This window comes from Staurois parvus, unplaced genomic scaffold, assembly GCF_062004578.1.
Source record: "Staurois parvus isolate SC_StPar_1 unplaced genomic scaffold, SC_StPar_1.0 ptg000538l, whole genome shotgun sequence".
Lineage (NCBI taxonomy): Eukaryota > Metazoa > Chordata > Amphibia > Anura > Ranidae > Staurois > Staurois parvus.
The window spans coordinates 6,648,429-6,664,882 of NW_028318334.1; the positions used below are offsets into that span (position 1 = coordinate 6,648,429).

Here is a 16,454-nt window from a genome sequence, read left to right on the forward strand (position 1 = left end):
GAGGAGTTTGGCATCTTCACCCTGGGCACTGGATGACCTTGTCCCAGCACTGCTTGAGAACATTTATTCACAAGTCCTTTCATTCTTTTAATCTGTGTAGCAATCACCCTTTTTGCAATTATATTACTAGAAAGTTTAGTAGCAGGACTAAAGAACTAAAAATCACCCATGTGCTCCTGCCTAATAGACACAAGGTAACAAAAGACAAATACTCACAAAGTCATAAAAAACAAAACACCGGAAACTAGGAAAATCAAATGTCCTTCAAACAGATTTAATTTGAAAAAGGCAGGAAACAGCGTTGTTAGATTCAAAGATTATTGCACTGAACTTTTTGTTGAAATTAACTCAACAAAATCCTTTCCTACAAAAAATGCCACTGAAAAGTTTTTTAAAAATTAAAATAAAATGAAGTCTGAAGGAAAGAATTAGTCTTCAATGCTTGATGCTGGAGAACATGCATTCCCTGAAACAATCAACCATTCAAAAGCTTAGCTGCGTCAAGAAGTCTAAAACCTGATGCTCAAATGCACCACAGCCAAGGAGTGTTTCTTGAAAAGCCCATGTTACAAACGCCCAAATACAACCTGGGTCTTAAAACACTACAGCGGGTAGTCTTTTGCACTACCAACTAAAGTCCAATTTGTTAAACAGGTTCTTGCAAGAAAAACGATAAAAACAAACAAGCATCTACACTCATATGAATGCTAACGAAATGTACCCATATATACACGATTACATGGTGGCCGAGTCTAGTAATTGTAGCCACCTTTGTAATTTTGGGAAGGGACGGTCCCTACGTCTTGAAGATACATGGCTCCTTCATCCAAGTGTGACAAAGGGACTGTTTCTTCTTCACTGATCTGTCGGTCAAACTCAGACTTTAAGGCAGGACGTTGATTGTCAGGAAAAGCCAGAGAAAACAGAGCTTCGGGTTCACACACAAACTTGTAGACGTAACGCTCACCGGCCACCTGTAGAGGGAAGATTTGTATAGTTATTATCTTTAAATATCCAATACGGAACTTATCACTCAATGTGTCATTAAAGAGGAGTTCCAGGCTCCCCCCCCCAAAAAAAATTTAAAAAAAAGTCAGCATATACTGTAGCTGCTGACTTTAATATAAGGACACTTGCCTGTCCAGTGGTTCAGCTCTGTCCTCACCTGGGTTAGTTCTTCACTAGCCTATGGGTTCTGGGCACTGGCATTGCAAGAGAGGGAAACGAAGTGAAACCTTGAAGATTCATAGTCGATTTACAGCTGCGCATGAGCGATTTAAGCTACGCCTTGAGATTGGTCCTGTAGTGTTCTAGGACCTCTGAAGTGTCCCAGAAGACTCCAAGGGGGGGGCGCAACTTCTGGCTCAGTTTGTGACGAACTGAGCCAGGATTGGGAGCAGGTACCTGTCAAAACCAGTTGCCCCTTCCCCCCCATTTTGTAGAGCAGTGTTGACAGCTGCTGCACATGCTCAGTTTTCATTGAGTTTCCATGCTGAGCAATTTCACCCTATCACATCTGAGCAGCCCATGTGACTAGAGTCACACGTGTGTGTCTACACAGTGGAAAATGGCAGCCCACTCCCTTTCCTCCTCCATGCCCAACAGCCAGCTAAACACAATGGGGGTGGGATATTTACATCTTGATTGATCGAGGCTTCACCTCCCTGTTCTAAGAAACAGGCTGGAAGGGTATGACACAGCCTGCGACTGGCAGACATCTGCCCACACCATGTTATTGCCTAAAAAAGATTTTATTGCAAATATAAATTATATCGCCAAAAGTATTGGGACACCTCTCCACATCATTGGATTCGGGTGTTCTAATCACCTCCATGGCCACAGGTGTATAAACTCAAGCACCTAGGCATGCAGACTGCGTCTACAAACATTTGTGAAAGAATGGGTTGCTCCCAGGAGCTCAGTGAATTCACGCGTGGTACCGTGGATAGGTTGCCACCTGTGCAATATGTGCATTCGTGACATATCCTTGTTACTAAATATTTCACGGCCAACTGTTAGTGGTATTATAACAAAGTGGAAGCAACTGAGAAACTGAGCAACTGAGCAGCAACTCAGCCACCAAGTGGTAGGCCATGTAAAATGACAGTGGGGTCAGCGCATGCTGAAGCGCACAGTGCGAAGTCACCAACTGTCTGCAGAGTCAATAGCTAAAGACCTCTAAACTTTGTGTGGCCTTCAGATTAGCACAACAACAGTGCGAAGAGAGCTTCATGGAATGGGTTTCCATGGCTGAACAGCTACATCAAAGACTTAAAAGAGCAACCCAAAGCGTTGGATGCAGTGGTGTAAAGCACACCAGCACTGGACTCTAGAGCAGTGGAGACGTGTTGTCTGGAGTGACAAATCATGCTTCTCTGTCTGGCAATCCAATAGATGTGTCTGGGTTTGGCGGTTGCCAGGAGAACAGTACTTGTCTGACTGCATTGTGCAAAGTGCTAAATTTGGTGGAGGGGGGATTATGGTGTGGGGTTGTTTTTCAGGGGTTGGGCTTGGCCCCTTAGTTCCAGTGAAGGGAACTCTTAAGGTGTCAGCATACCAAGACATTTTGGACAATTTCATGCTCCCAACTTTGTGGGAACAGTTTGGGGATGGCCCCTTCCTGTTTCAACATGACTGCGTACCAGTGCACAAAGCAAGGTCAATAAAAGACATGGATGAGCGAGTTTGGGGTGGAGGAACTTCACTGGCCTGCACAGAGTCCTGACCTCAACCAATATAACACCTTTGGGATGAATTAGAGCAGAGATTGCGAGCCAGGCCTTCTAATCCGACATCAGTGCCTGACCTCACAAATGCACTTCTGGAAGAATGGTCAAACATTCCCATAGACACACTCCTAAACCTTGTGGACAGCCTTTGCAGAAGAGCTGAAGCAGTTATAGCTGCAAAGGGTGGGCCAACTCAATTTTAAACCCTACAGAATAAGACTGGGATGACATCAAAGTTTGTGTGTGTGTAAAGGCAGGCATCCCAATACGTTTACAATCCTCATACAAATATACACTATATTGCCAAACAGTTTATTGATATTATTTTACTCCGTATTCCAAAGCTCCTTCTGCCACAGTTTCCCTGCAGACAGGCTGGGAAAGAGCTGGGTCATGTGACAGCAGTGAAAGATTAGGGGGAAAAAAAATAGTTTTTTTTCCCCCCTAAAATTAAAATTATAGTGCCATCAACCACATATAGAAATAGAAAGGAAAATGGAAATTAAACATTGTGCGTTTAGTATCACTATAAAAGCCTGCCAAAATCTACAGTTGTCACTGGCTAGACATGGGCAATTTGTAAGTCAAGACAAAAAAAACAAAAAAAAAAACACAAAAAACCACAAGTATTCAGGTGTCACTATTAAAAAGTGAAATCTGATTGATTGCCATGGCTTATTGAACTCGCCAATTACAACTGCTCTGGGCACTGCCTTACTGGGCAGGCTTTAAAAGAATCTTGCTAGGAACTGTAGGCTGCCATTACTGACACCTTATTCTAAAAATTCTGGGTTGCCATACAGATTCTTTTGTTCAGTGTTTTTAGTCCCGTATCAGTTGAGACTTCACTTGCTGTACACTTTCTCCAGATTAAAGACTCAACAGTGTTGATGATCAATAAGCTTGCATTTTCAATAATGGTTGCCTACAGATTTAGCTTGTGAAAGACTTTTTAAATATATTATCTTCTTTTTGAGGCCAATAGATATAAATCTTTCCTGCCCATCATGGTAGCATATGACCACATACATGCTGCAATGGATTGGTGCTAGGAAAGGAAAATTACAGTAAGTATTTGATACAATTTTCCATTTTCTTGACTATTAAAATTACTTCTGCTTTAAAGATTAAATTTCTAGCAATAGTATTGCAATAGTAAGCCATAGTAGAAAACACAACCCCCTTCCATGAATTTCCTTGAAATTCAGAGCTCAAATAGCACACATTATACCATTCAAGACTTGAGTGCAGTATTAAGGTTTTATTGCATGCCAGTGAATACATTTTTATAAATATCCAAAAAAACAAAAACAAAAAAGAGGATACATGTATTCATTCCTCACAGAACATCCTCCATATATTCCTAACCATCAGCTTGACATTCATTGTGTAATTATAATGATCATGTGTATTGAATTTCACATAATTATATAATTGGTTCCTAATTTATGTTTTATATGTATTGAAGTGATGTATATTCGGATGCATGTTCCTGCCTGGACAATGGGAGTTTGTAACTTTGCCTGAAATTTTTGCTTATAATGGAATATTTATGTATTTTGCTTCCTTTTCAATGAATTAGATGCACAACCATCCTGGATTGGTAAATATACATAAAACATGAATTCACTTACTTTTTGCATAATTCCTTTTTCATAATAGTAACGGAGAGACCGGCTCAACTTGTCGTAATTCATTGCTGGCCGGTTTTTCTGCATGCCCCAGAGTCTGGCGACCTACAAAAATATATCAGCGTCAAAACAGACTGTCAAAAGGAAGGAGGTGCTAACAGGTTAACCTTATAGAAACTATGTTTTGTCCTTCTCTGATTTTAAGTTTGAAAGGGCTAACATGCCTGTAGGCAAAAAATACACTTTGCCCTTCTTGATGCTATACAAGCTCACCCAGCTGTGACATATGTAAAAGAACAAAAAATGCATCCAATGTGTGTGAAGTGAGTTGGACAAGGTGGAGTCGCGCAGGTTAGTTAATATATTGTGAAGACGAGTGCAAGATGTGAGTCAGCTATCCATACTGTAAATATAGTTCGCAATGCATACATCAGAAATCTGAACCCAAAAGGCAGATGAAGGAAAGATTTTTTTTTATTTTAATGAAATAATAAAGTCCAGTTTATTACCAATATGTCTATCCAAACAGTTTTTGTCCTCCACAAAAATAAACCTACACTATATTAGGATAGATAGAAAATGCTACATTTGTAGAAAGTCTGGAACTAAAGAAAAGTTGTCAGGAGGTCATGAGAAAACATGGTCATTCGTGTCATCATATTTAGCTGCATGTCCTGCTGACCTGGCTTCAAAACAAAGGCCCTGCTGATAAGGACTTAAGACTTGGGTATTATCTTCCTGGTCTGCATACTGCGTTATGCGAATAGGTCAATATAGGCATCTTCCTTCTACAGGGTAGGTAATATAAAATGTTAGAAGGTGGGTGGCAGTGGTTATAAGCCTAGTTCTAGCCTGGACCTCCACTTTAAGAGATATGCTAAGCCACAACAGAAACAAAAAAGACTTTCAGATAGGACCTCCAAGATATAAAAACAGACAAGGATATTAACCCCTGATTTGATAATTACAGGTCATACTCTAGAGAAATGTTGGAAATCATGGTGGATCATCATCTAATAAAAAAGGAAAATCCTAGAAATCTTGGTTTATACCAAAGCTTGACAAATCCCATTTGAATTGAAATTGGAATAGTGGTGGTATTTGGTACCAATTGTAGAATGACCCCATGTGGCTCTTTGCAGCAGCTGAAAGACGGTTTCTCCCCCTTTCCCTCCCGCTGGCTTTCAGCTGCTGGAGGGCAAGGCACAGACCAGTGTTACCAACAAATAGTGCTGCTCATCTGTGTGGGAGGGAGTGACTGCTGATAGGTTCCACCTCCCGCCACCTACTTAGCCAGTCAGCATACCTCTGTAACCTGCCCCTTACCCAGCCAACCACATTTGACCAGAAGATGCTTGCAGCCAGAGGGGGGCCTAATGGTGGCGGGTTGGAAAGGATCCAACATACTTGAGTATAGGCTCTTTGATGTGTTTGATCTAAATGTGGTCATACATTCTTCTAGCACACAGCGTTCTACCCATATAGCACTATAGAAACAGCTGAAGATCGCCACCAACATCACGAACATGTAATGCCGCCTGCAGAAGTCTAATAATCATCAGTGTGTTCTCCCATCCTGTGTGCAGTAAACAGATTAGGGACAGATCATGGAATGACTTCCCCTTGGTCTTCTCACACTGCTCATCTTTGTTATCATTTACACTGCTCAGACAGATGAGTGAAGGCACGGATGAGGATTAGACTTCTGGAAGACGCTGCAGCCGGCATTTGAGTGTGAGTGACATGTTTGTGACGATCTTTCAGTTGTTTCTATAGAGCTATTTGTGCCAGATGCCTGTGTGAGCTCTCCGTGATTTGTTTGACCTTTTCCTTTTATGTTACCTTTGCAGGATTTAGGCTAGGCAGGCTGGGAGCTTCACCATTTACTGTCCTCCTGTGCTTGAGCAATGGACTATTCGTAAAAGTAGAAATTGGAACTGCTGTGCAGTTTTCAATGTTTTTCCACACCAGTCACTCCTAGGACACACTTAAAGCATGACCATCTCCCTGCAGCATGTCTGCGGCCTCTGACCATCTCCCTGCAGCATGTCTGCGGCCTCTGACCATCTCCCTGCAGCATGTCTGCGGCCTCTGACCATCTCCCTGCAGCATGTCTGCGGCCTCTGACCATCTCCCTGCAGCATGTCTGCGGCCTCTGACCATCTCCCTGCAGCATGTCTGCGGCCTCTGACCATCTCCCTGCAGCATGTCTGCGGCCTCTGACCATCTCCCTGCAGCATGTATAGCAGAACTTGTTTTTCAACTATATCCCATTGGGGCTGATTTTGTCATGTCATATTGACTAAGTGTATACTTGTTATGGGTATCGCTATTTTTTACATATTGTGTTTATATTGTTTGAAAATATCAAGCATCTCCGTTTTTATTAGGAGTTCTGTCATTTTTCAGCAAAAAATGTGCTCTGTCAGTTTTTTCCTATTTTGTCAGTAAAACTCACCAAGGGTTGGCAACACTGGCACAAACACAGGGCACTTCAATGATTTTAATGCAAAATTGCTCCCCCAATGGACATATAAATGCAAAATGCCCGCCCAATTGATTTTAATGCAAAATCCCCCCCCCCCCCCCAATTGACTAATGCCAAACCGTGCCCCCCCCCCCAATTGACTTTAATGCTGAAACGCACCCCCCATTGACTAATGCCAAAAAGCACCCCCCCCCCCACTGATTAATGCCAAAACGCACCCTCCCATTGACTTCAAAGCCAACCACCTCCCCCCCCCGTTAATTTTAATGCTATATGCCCTCTGCCCCCCCATTGACTTCAATGCCAAAACGCCCCCCCCCACAATAACTTCAATGCCTTGCTTCAATCTCCTCCTCCCCCCTTAGAGCTAGGGTTGTTTTTTTTTTTATTGTTTGGTTTCTTTTTGTAGATCATGGGGTTTGTGCAATTCTGTCATAACAGCTGGCGGGCACAAGGTCCCTGGAAATATTATGATTAGGGGCCAAAAAAGGTACATTTGCATGGAATCGTCTTGGGTATGGCTCCCATTGTACCGGCTGGTGGTACCTGCAATATTGGTTTGTCTCAGTCTGTGTTTCTATGGCTGCAGGCCTAAAATGGTGGTTTGCGCAGGTACTTGACGTACATGCCCACAAGGACCTTGGGGCCCCTTGAATACGGTCTGTTGACATGTTTATATTTGGTTAATAAAAGACTGCTATGGCCATTAAACTCCAGTTGGTGTCATGTCTGGTCAATTTACTGTAGTGGTTAGTGGAGTGGTGGTCAGGCAGCTTGGTCAAAATATATTCTATACCCTAGTCATGTTTTTTCATGTGTTGAATGCAAAAGTTAAATTAATAGCGCTATGAAAATTTAAAAAAAAAAAAAAAAAAAAAAAAATACTAAAGAATTGGATCCCAACAGGAGTACTATCCTATACCTTTCTACTGTATGAAGACATGCTCATCGAAATGTTTTGGCCTAAGATGTACATTAGGAGGAAAGTAGATACTAAAAACACACCTCTTCTGGCTCAATCAATTTAAATTCCATGCCTCTGCCAGTCCAGGCAATGAAGTGGGAGTTGGAAGGATCATCCAGAAGAGCCACCAGGAATTGCCATAACTGTAAGGATCCTCTTCTTTGGTATGGTGGGCCATCTCTGTAGGTTCCAACTTCCTGTTTGATATCACCTGCTGCAAATCCAACATGGGCTCAAATTAGACATTGTGGCCAATACTTAACCAGCACTGTTTTCTAAAATGATTACATAAGCATACAAAAACTGTCTCTTGATAAATAAGTGCTTGTGTGCCAGACTGTTATTTCAGGATGACTCAAAGTAGGTCTGAAAAAGGTAAAAAGTTCAGGTCCCATCATTGGTCTGAATCAACTGCCCCATCTTTATCTACATTGAATGGATAGACATTAGCTGTGTAATATACAATGTGCACAAAGAAAAAAAAATATGTACGTACATAAAACAGCTACTGGGGATGGGCCAAGACTGTGCCGACAGACTGTGCACCCAGAGTTACAAAATGCCACTACCGCAAAAAAAAGCATCGTGGCCGCTGCATGTGTACAGTCCTGTCTGGCTGTATTGTAACAATTTTGGTGGGCAGCCAGGGATCAGTAAAACCGCAACTCAGCGACCTGTTTTTACCTTCCTCCAGTCACTCATCTGAAAGGGCTCTTAAAAATTTTACAAAGGAATCCAAATGTAGAACCTTGTACCTTAAGCAGGCAGCCAAAATCTTACCTTCAAACTTTTCTGGCACAACACAGGCATCATCGGTGAAAGGTCTCATTGGTTTCTCATAGCCATAGCCTGCAAGAGAGGAAAAACCTTATTGAAACTAGAAGGTAAGACAATTAGGCTGATGCACTAAAGGAGTTGAACATCTTCACCCAATAAATTGTATGAATATTCAAGTCAATAATTAAAGTGGATATTTACACAATTTATTATGTGAAGATTCTCAACTATTTTAGTATATCAAACTCATTGTGTTATAAAACGTGTGTGAGGAAAAACATTACAAATCATTACCAATCAGTCACCATTACTGGGATAAGGAATGGCATTCCAACTTGGCATAAAATTTGAGCCAAACAGATTCCTAGTCTCTTTGCCACCATCCAACGCAGTAGAGTCAAATGGATTTTTGGCAGCTCTCGTGAGTTAGGCTTCTTTAATAATGTTCATGCTTTATTGCAAAAAGGTGCAATTCCAATACTCTTGGAAAGTGAACTCCAGGCAAACAAAAAAGTAAAATACAATACGTTCTTGCCCTTGCCCCAGCATGCGACTGGACAGAAGCAGCTGCTTGACAAGCTCATCTCTACCACTGCTCTTTCCTCCTACCAGCATTATCCTTGGTAGAACTACAGTACAACAGGTTGGCTCATGTTTCTGTTTCTCCCTCTCCCAGTCGGAGCTTTGCTGTACATGGAATTTCAAGAGGTTGATATAAAATCAATTTCAGTTGCTTGCACCAATAGCTTTTAAAAACTCATTTTAAAAATATAAAATTAACAAAAATTCAAGAACTTGTTTTTTTCAGCCTGTAGTTCAGCTTTAATCATTATGGTTTTAATAAGTGGGCAGCACAGGATCATAGCTGTTAGGACTGACACCTGGCAGTACTGGGGTCAACGCTTTGGATCCCAATGACACTACCTGCATGGAGTTAGCATGTTCTCTTTGTGCCTGCATGGGTTTCCTCCCACACTCCAAAGACATGCTGGTATGTTAATTGGCTCTGTTTAAATTGTCCCCAATATGTGTATCTATGAATGTGAGTTTGGGACCTTGGATTTTACAATCCTTAAGGGCAGGGATATTGTATATTTGCAATATATATGTAAAGTGCTGCAAAAATTGTTGATGCACTAGAACTACCAATAGTTAAAAATTTTTTGCAGCACTTTACATATATATTGCAAATATACAATATCCCTGCCCTTAAGGATCGTAAAATCCAAGGTCCCAAACTCACATTCATAGTTAATAAAATAATAAGTGCAAGTCGTCAAATAAAGTTGGAGGTAACAAATACCTTCTAACAGTTAAACCTAAACTCAGGGAGCAATACAATACAAAATCTACCCTTGCAGTACACCCTCTAGAATGCAAAATTCTCACTTAGTCTAAGGGTGCAGTAATGAAAGTAATATTTGCCTTACTCCTGGCTCCAGCAGGGTTCCTTCACCGATTCTTCTCTAAGTTGCATGCTTGACTCCTTCACATAAAATGTAGTCTTAATAGGCCCTGCACTATACATAGGGTATGTAATACACCTTAACATACACCCCTAGACTAAGCAAAATTAAGGGGCCCCTCTGCAAGGGTTGATTTTGTCCAATTCCTGGAGTTCAGCTTTAAAGTAGGAAAATAGACCCTAACCAGGGAATTAACAAAAGCTTCCTACTCCTACTGCAGGAAACCATCAGAGAGTGACGTGTGCCACATTAACAAAGATTGGACCTGCTTCAGGCTACCTGTGCCACCGGCGCCAGTTTTCAGAGTGACAAACTAGTGCAGGTCTGCCCCCAATTATCAGTGGCAATTTTCCCATTTGGAAAACTGCCACAGACTCCCACCAGATGCAACCTTGTTGTACAAGATGTGAGCTGCCACAAAACTGCTCCCATTTTCTCTGCTCGTGCAGTGATCATACTACACGAGCAGAGCCTGCAGGGATAACAACTTTCCTGCCCTCCTCAAACTCTGAGCATGCAGCTCCAATGTTCTTGGTGCTGTCTGTAACAGGCATGGCATAACAAAGGACTGATCGTTACTAATTACCAAGGGGGCTTGTGTCCTTTTTGTTTAGGGAAAATTCTGCTGCATTTTTTTATGTTTAGAAGATTGGTGCAAACGCAGCACTTACACCACTCTTTGTTCTTTCCCCCCCAAAGTGTGAAAAAAGCATGGAAGATTTTTAACCAAGACATCTGTGAACCGGTTTTACAGCACTTAATTCAAATGTTAGTTGCATTATTCCAGACATCCTGGAAACACAGGCTTGTGTGCCAGGAGGTAACACTATATGACAACTGTAAAGTACAGAGCTTTATTAGAAGGGTCCAGTGCAGAGGAACACACATTAAGGAAAAAGAGAAAGCTGAAAGACATGGCAGACAAAAGGAACATGGAACAAGCAGAAGTCCCAGATTAAAGTCCAGGAGTATGCTGACATTCCTTCACCTTTCTCCCTTAGTAACATTGTGCTCGCACACCGATTTAAGATAAAACACTTACCATCCATGTTTGAGTAGCCCTCCATGTTTCTGTACATTGACTGACACCCAGGGACATCTGCAAAAATAAAAAAAAAAAAAAAACCAACACAATTTGTTTGTAACTTCCATTAAACAATGTAGAGTCCAAACAACAGATTCAAAATCCAACGAACCACAAACTAAACACTGCTAAAGTTGACTTGGAAAAAAAGTGTAGGAAGCGATCTAAAAAATGCGCACGGTGACCAAGCAATTAAGCAGATGTGCTGTCTGTTTAGAATACATTGTTAAATTGATTTGGTCTAATATAAACACATCTGACAAAGCTTGTGATATTTCCGTCTGTTACCTTTAGAGTTTATTCTGCTGACCCAGGCGCCAAAATTAGTTTAATTACAAAAACAAAATAAATATTGAACTGATCAGTCTGACATAACTCTGAAAGGATTAGGTATGGATAGGTTATTATACAAGCGCTGTATTCTGGGTTCACCTAGATCAGGGGTCTCCAAAATTTTTAAACAAAAAGGGGCATTTTACGGTCCTTCAGGCTTTATGGGGGCCCAGACTGTGGTTATAGGAAGTAGAAAAGGCCCCAACATCAGTGGGAGTAAACCATGCCCCATCTTTGGTGTCACTGAGGAATTGAGCCCCCTTGTTGTCCGTGGGAGGGCGGAACTGTGCCCCTTTGTTTGGCGTCAATGGGTGGGAGCAACTGTGCCCCTTCGTTTGGGGTCCTTGGGTGGGAGGAACTGTGCCCCTTCGTTTGGGGTCCTTGGGTGGGAGGAACTGTGCCCCTTCGTTTGGGGTCCTTGGGTGGGAGGAACTGTGCCCCTTCGTTTGGGGTCCTTGGGTGGGAGGAACTGTGCCCCTTCGTTTGGGGTCCTTGGGTGGGAGGAACTGTGCCCCTTCGTTTGGGGTCCTTGGGTGGGAGGAACTGTGCCCCTTCGTTTGGGGTCCTTGGGTGGGAGGAACTGTGCCCCTTTGTTTGGGGTCCTTGGGTGGGAGGAACTGTGCCCCTTTGTTTGGGGTCCTTGGGTGGGAGGAACTGTGCCCAGTCGGTGTCGGGGGATTAAATTTGTCTCATTGTTGGAGATAGAGGATTAAATATTGCCCCAAGGGCCAGATAACAGCAAGCAAAGAGCTGCACTCAGTCCATTGAGAACTACAAGCCACCTACAACAGTGAACTCAGAGACCCGTACAGCTTCACCGATTTTAAATTGGATAGCAGCACTTCGGGGAAGAGGTGCCCTTGCCTATTGTCACAGAAACATGGTGTAATATGGGTATAGCATGTAACATGTAAAGTGTGTGTCCATCAAAAGCCTTTTTTTAGTGTTGAATTCATAATTGAATTTAAAGTGATTCTAAAAAGGCAAAATGTTGACCATAATGCAAAAGAAACACACACACTTCATTTAATCTGTACATTGGTGTAAAGAGCTGAAGAACATGAACTCTTCTAGGGGTATTCAGGAAACTATTACAAAATGCTACTGATAGCAACCAGAGTAACCAGTTCATTCCATTCTCAAACCAACTTTAGAAAACCAACAGTTGGAATAGGATTATGTGCTAAAACCGCAAGACCTTCAATTTCCCTTTCCATTGATAACCGCTTTAAAACCAGGCCTTTTCTGACACTTTTTTTGTACAATATGTCAATTTTATTTTTTTGCTAAAAAATTTACTTAGAACCCCCAAACATCATATTTTTTACTCAGAGGCTCTAGAGAATAAAAACGGTTTGCAATTTTTAGGTCACACAGTGTTTGCGCAGCAGTCTTTCAAATGCAATTATTTTTGAAAAAAAAAAAAAACACAACACACTTTAATGAATTTTAATTCACACAAACACGATACCCAATTTTTTCGTAAAATATGAAAAGATGGTGTTACAAGTAAACAGATACCCAACATGTCACGCTTTAAATATGTGCACGATCGGCGAAAGGAGCCAAACTACAGTAATTGTAGGTGACGCTTTATAAAATCTTTACAGGTTACCAGTTTAGCATTACACAGAGATCTGCTAGAATGATTGCTCTTGCTCTGACATTCGTGGAAATACTTTATGTGTGGTGTGATCGCTGTTTATGTATACGTGCAGAACCAATGTATGCGGTCACTTTTGCGTGCGAGCACAGGGAGATGGGGGTGCTTTCATTTTTTAAAAAAGGTTCAATTTTTACTTACAAATGTTTTTTTTTAATCACTTTTATTGCTGTCACAAGGAATGTAAACATCTCTGGCGATAAGAAGCTGTGACCGATTCTCTTTATGGAGAGATCTGAGGTCTATCAGACCCTGGATGTCCCCTCTACTCTTAAAAGCATCTGATCACACCAAGATCAGTGTGATCGGATGCTTTCCCAATCTAAAAATTGTGCTGTTTAACATCCAGCAAAACCGGAAATGACAACATTCTTGTCTTCTTTCCTTTACCATAGAGATGATTGGGGACATTACTAGAGAGCCCAGAGAGGCATCGGACAGCAGTGGGGGGGAAGGGGGAGGTGGAAAATTGGAACGCTCCTCCACCACCTGTAAGAGCAATCCAGTGGCAAACTTCTGCTAGGATTGCTTTTAACAAAAAAAAAAAAAATACTGGGATGATGCCTGTAGCTGCATACATCATCCTCATCATTCCACTTGAAACTGCTGGCATACATGTATGTTAGGCGGTCTTCACTCTTTTGAAAAAACACTTGGCAGGTGTTACTTTGTGTCCATTAATGTTGTTCATTCTGTGGTAGTCTAGTCAGTGTTGGTAGATTATAAGGGGTTACCTGAACCCTTAATAAAAAGTACATCTAAATACAAAAGTGAGAAGTTTTGGGGAGATTCACCCACAAAAAAAAAAAAAAAACACAAAGGCTACGTTCACACTAGCGTTGTGTGCAGGCGGCAGAGAGGCATTTGGGAATCGTTTTTACCGCTTCCCAAACGCCTCTGCCAATTCTGCACATTACAGCACATGGTGCTGTTCTAACGGGAGTGTTTGCGTCGCGTTGCGGCAAAACGGACGCCTCTGGTCGAGTCAGGAGGCGTTGAAGCCTCCTATTGTAGTCTATGGTGCCACTCCGCAAACGCCCGGCCGGCGTTTCCAGTGCGGTTGCGATGCGCTTGCGGAGCGGTAACACCATTCAAACTGCATTATAGGCGTTTGTAACGCTCGGCAAACACCTAGCAACCGCCGCTAAACCGCACATGCGGCCTTTGCGGAGCGTTTAAAACCGGACCAACGCTTGCCAAACGATATAGGGGCGTTTGGCAAGCGTTGGTAAAACAGCCAGTGTGAACAAGCCCAGAAACACACACATCACTTTACAGGTGTCACAGGAACATGAGGGGAAAGAAAATCTTCCTGCTAGGTAAATTTGCAACATTTGTTCTGGTGACCAATGCTCCTGGAACTGTGAGGAAAAGCATTTTGGGCTTGGACTATAGCAGGAATAGAAGAGGAGATCTCCCAACAGGAACACATGTTCCAGTGACAACTAAGATTTTCCTTACTTCCTCTCATTTCATATTAAGCCAATGGGACAGGAAGTAAAGGGAAATCTCCACAGTAGGCAAAACCCCTGTCAGGTTTTTACTGCTACTCGAGGCTCCGTTGCAGAGATACTTACCCTTATTCCCCACCCTATTGTCAATACTTTACCAAACAGAAGCTGAGGGGAACCCTTCAACAGCAACACAAAAATTCTTCAGTGACGTAGGGGAGAACTAGAACCCATGTTGGGGTTTTAATTTTGTTCTTGTCCTCTTCACTTCCCGTTTGGTGAAACCATTATCAGTAGGACAGGAAATGACAGGAAATGAGGGGAAAACTCTAACTGATCCCTGGACAGCAGTAAAAACCCAGAAGTGGTTGTAGCCCTTCTCCACTCTATCCAAAACTAGAGCAAAAAAAGGTTTTTGGCTTGACAAAAAAACAAAAAAAACCAAATACTTATGGTTTAGATGCACTAACATTCTCAAATGGTGGTTTACTGTCCTAAATTCATAAGGACACAAGCTATATTTCTCTACCTAAAACATATGAAGCAGGAGGTTTAAATGAAGTTCCTCAGGTTGCTTATTTTGAGTGCGCAAGAAAGCCAAACAAACTCCTCCAATGTCTATCCATTCATAAACTTCAGCTCTTGGGAGTCTATTTTCACCCAGTAGTGAGGTAAGAACATGAAAAACGGCTAGATACATTACAAAACAGATTTGTTTTTTTCAATTTTTCACCACACGTTGGTAAGATGGTTTAAATCCAGCTGATCTCTTTCACACGTCTATTTATAAAAACCTGCTCAAACGTTAAGACTGGAAGTTTGGTACTATCCATCCTGTATTGTAACGTCATTAGCACAGAGGTTTTTCTTCCTCCCAAAGCCTTAATAGCCTTGGGCAGAAATACAGTAACAGATAGTGTTACCACAAGACAGCCCATATTTCTGCTATGATGTCAGCTGCCTATGAAAAGGCAGCCCAGCTGTGTAAGCCGGCACCAGAGTAGCCCTATGGGGACTTCTTGTCTTTCGCTCGTCCTCCATTTTGTGAGTGAAATTCCTTTGACTCCATTCAGAGTGTATGTGCGTCTGACTGGCAGGCAGGTGGGAGGGAGCTAGAAATCAAGGTCATAATGCAATCCTATCAGAGAAATTTTGTAGCTGGAAATTGCAAGGTCACCGTACACTCAAGAGTGCAGCCTCATCCCAGCATGGTGTGCCACAGAAAGCAATCATAAATACAAGACCGAAATGTTCATCTATCTATAGGCTAAACAGAGGAGAAGACAACCCGGAGGAAGTTCAAATTCCATCATTAATACAAATCATGCTTCTGACAAGTCTAGCTGCGTAATTCCACTGCCAACCATTCCTGAAAGTTTTTTCAGTTCAATCATCTTTAGTTCATGCATATTGGTACCTCAAACAAGCCATTAGATTTTATGTGGCGGCACCGAGTTGCATGGAACAGACGTTCACTCACAAGCAATGCAGACAGACAGCAGATCGGATACAAGACAGACCTAGACACGCACATACTTAAAGCACCAAATACTGCTTCTCCCTCTAGCTATAACACGAGAGAGAGTAGAGACTAGTGTCAGACTGAGATAAAAAGGTCCCATCTATATGGGGCTCACTGCAGGATCACAGGTCTACAATATTGTATAAAAACTTGACAAAGATCCAAGGATCCCAAAATCTTGAACCTTTAAAATCAGTATTTCTCAAGCTTTTTTCAGTCAAGGCACCCTTTAAAATCATGGACAGTCCCGAGTCACCCTTTAAAATTACGGACAGTCCCAAGGATCCCTATTCTAAAATGCGAAAAACTATTCTAATAGTTTTATATAAAAAGCAGCAACACCCAC

General features: G+C 42.0%; 1 protein-coding gene across 2 annotated transcripts in view; it reads right to left on the bottom strand.

The window, feature by feature from the left end:
* Positions 1-253: 253 nt before the first annotated feature.
* ETV4 (ETS variant transcription factor 4) overlaps positions 254-16,454 on the bottom strand; it is a 65,595-nt gene continuing 49,394 nt past the window's right edge. For both annotated transcript variants that reach the window (XM_089690649.1, XM_089690648.1), the window contains exons 9-13: positions 11,098-11,154; positions 8,593-8,661; positions 7,854-8,026; positions 4,364-4,465; positions 254-974 (exon numbers count right to left, since the gene is read on the bottom strand). In XM_089690649.1, coding sequence (XP_089546775.1) covers positions 753-974; positions 4,364-4,465; positions 7,854-8,026; positions 8,593-8,661; positions 11,098-11,154 — 623 coding nt within the window. In that variant the 3' untranslated portion in view covers positions 254-752. The remainder of the gene's footprint in view (positions 975-4,363; positions 4,466-7,853; positions 8,027-8,592; positions 8,662-11,097; positions 11,155-16,454) is intronic.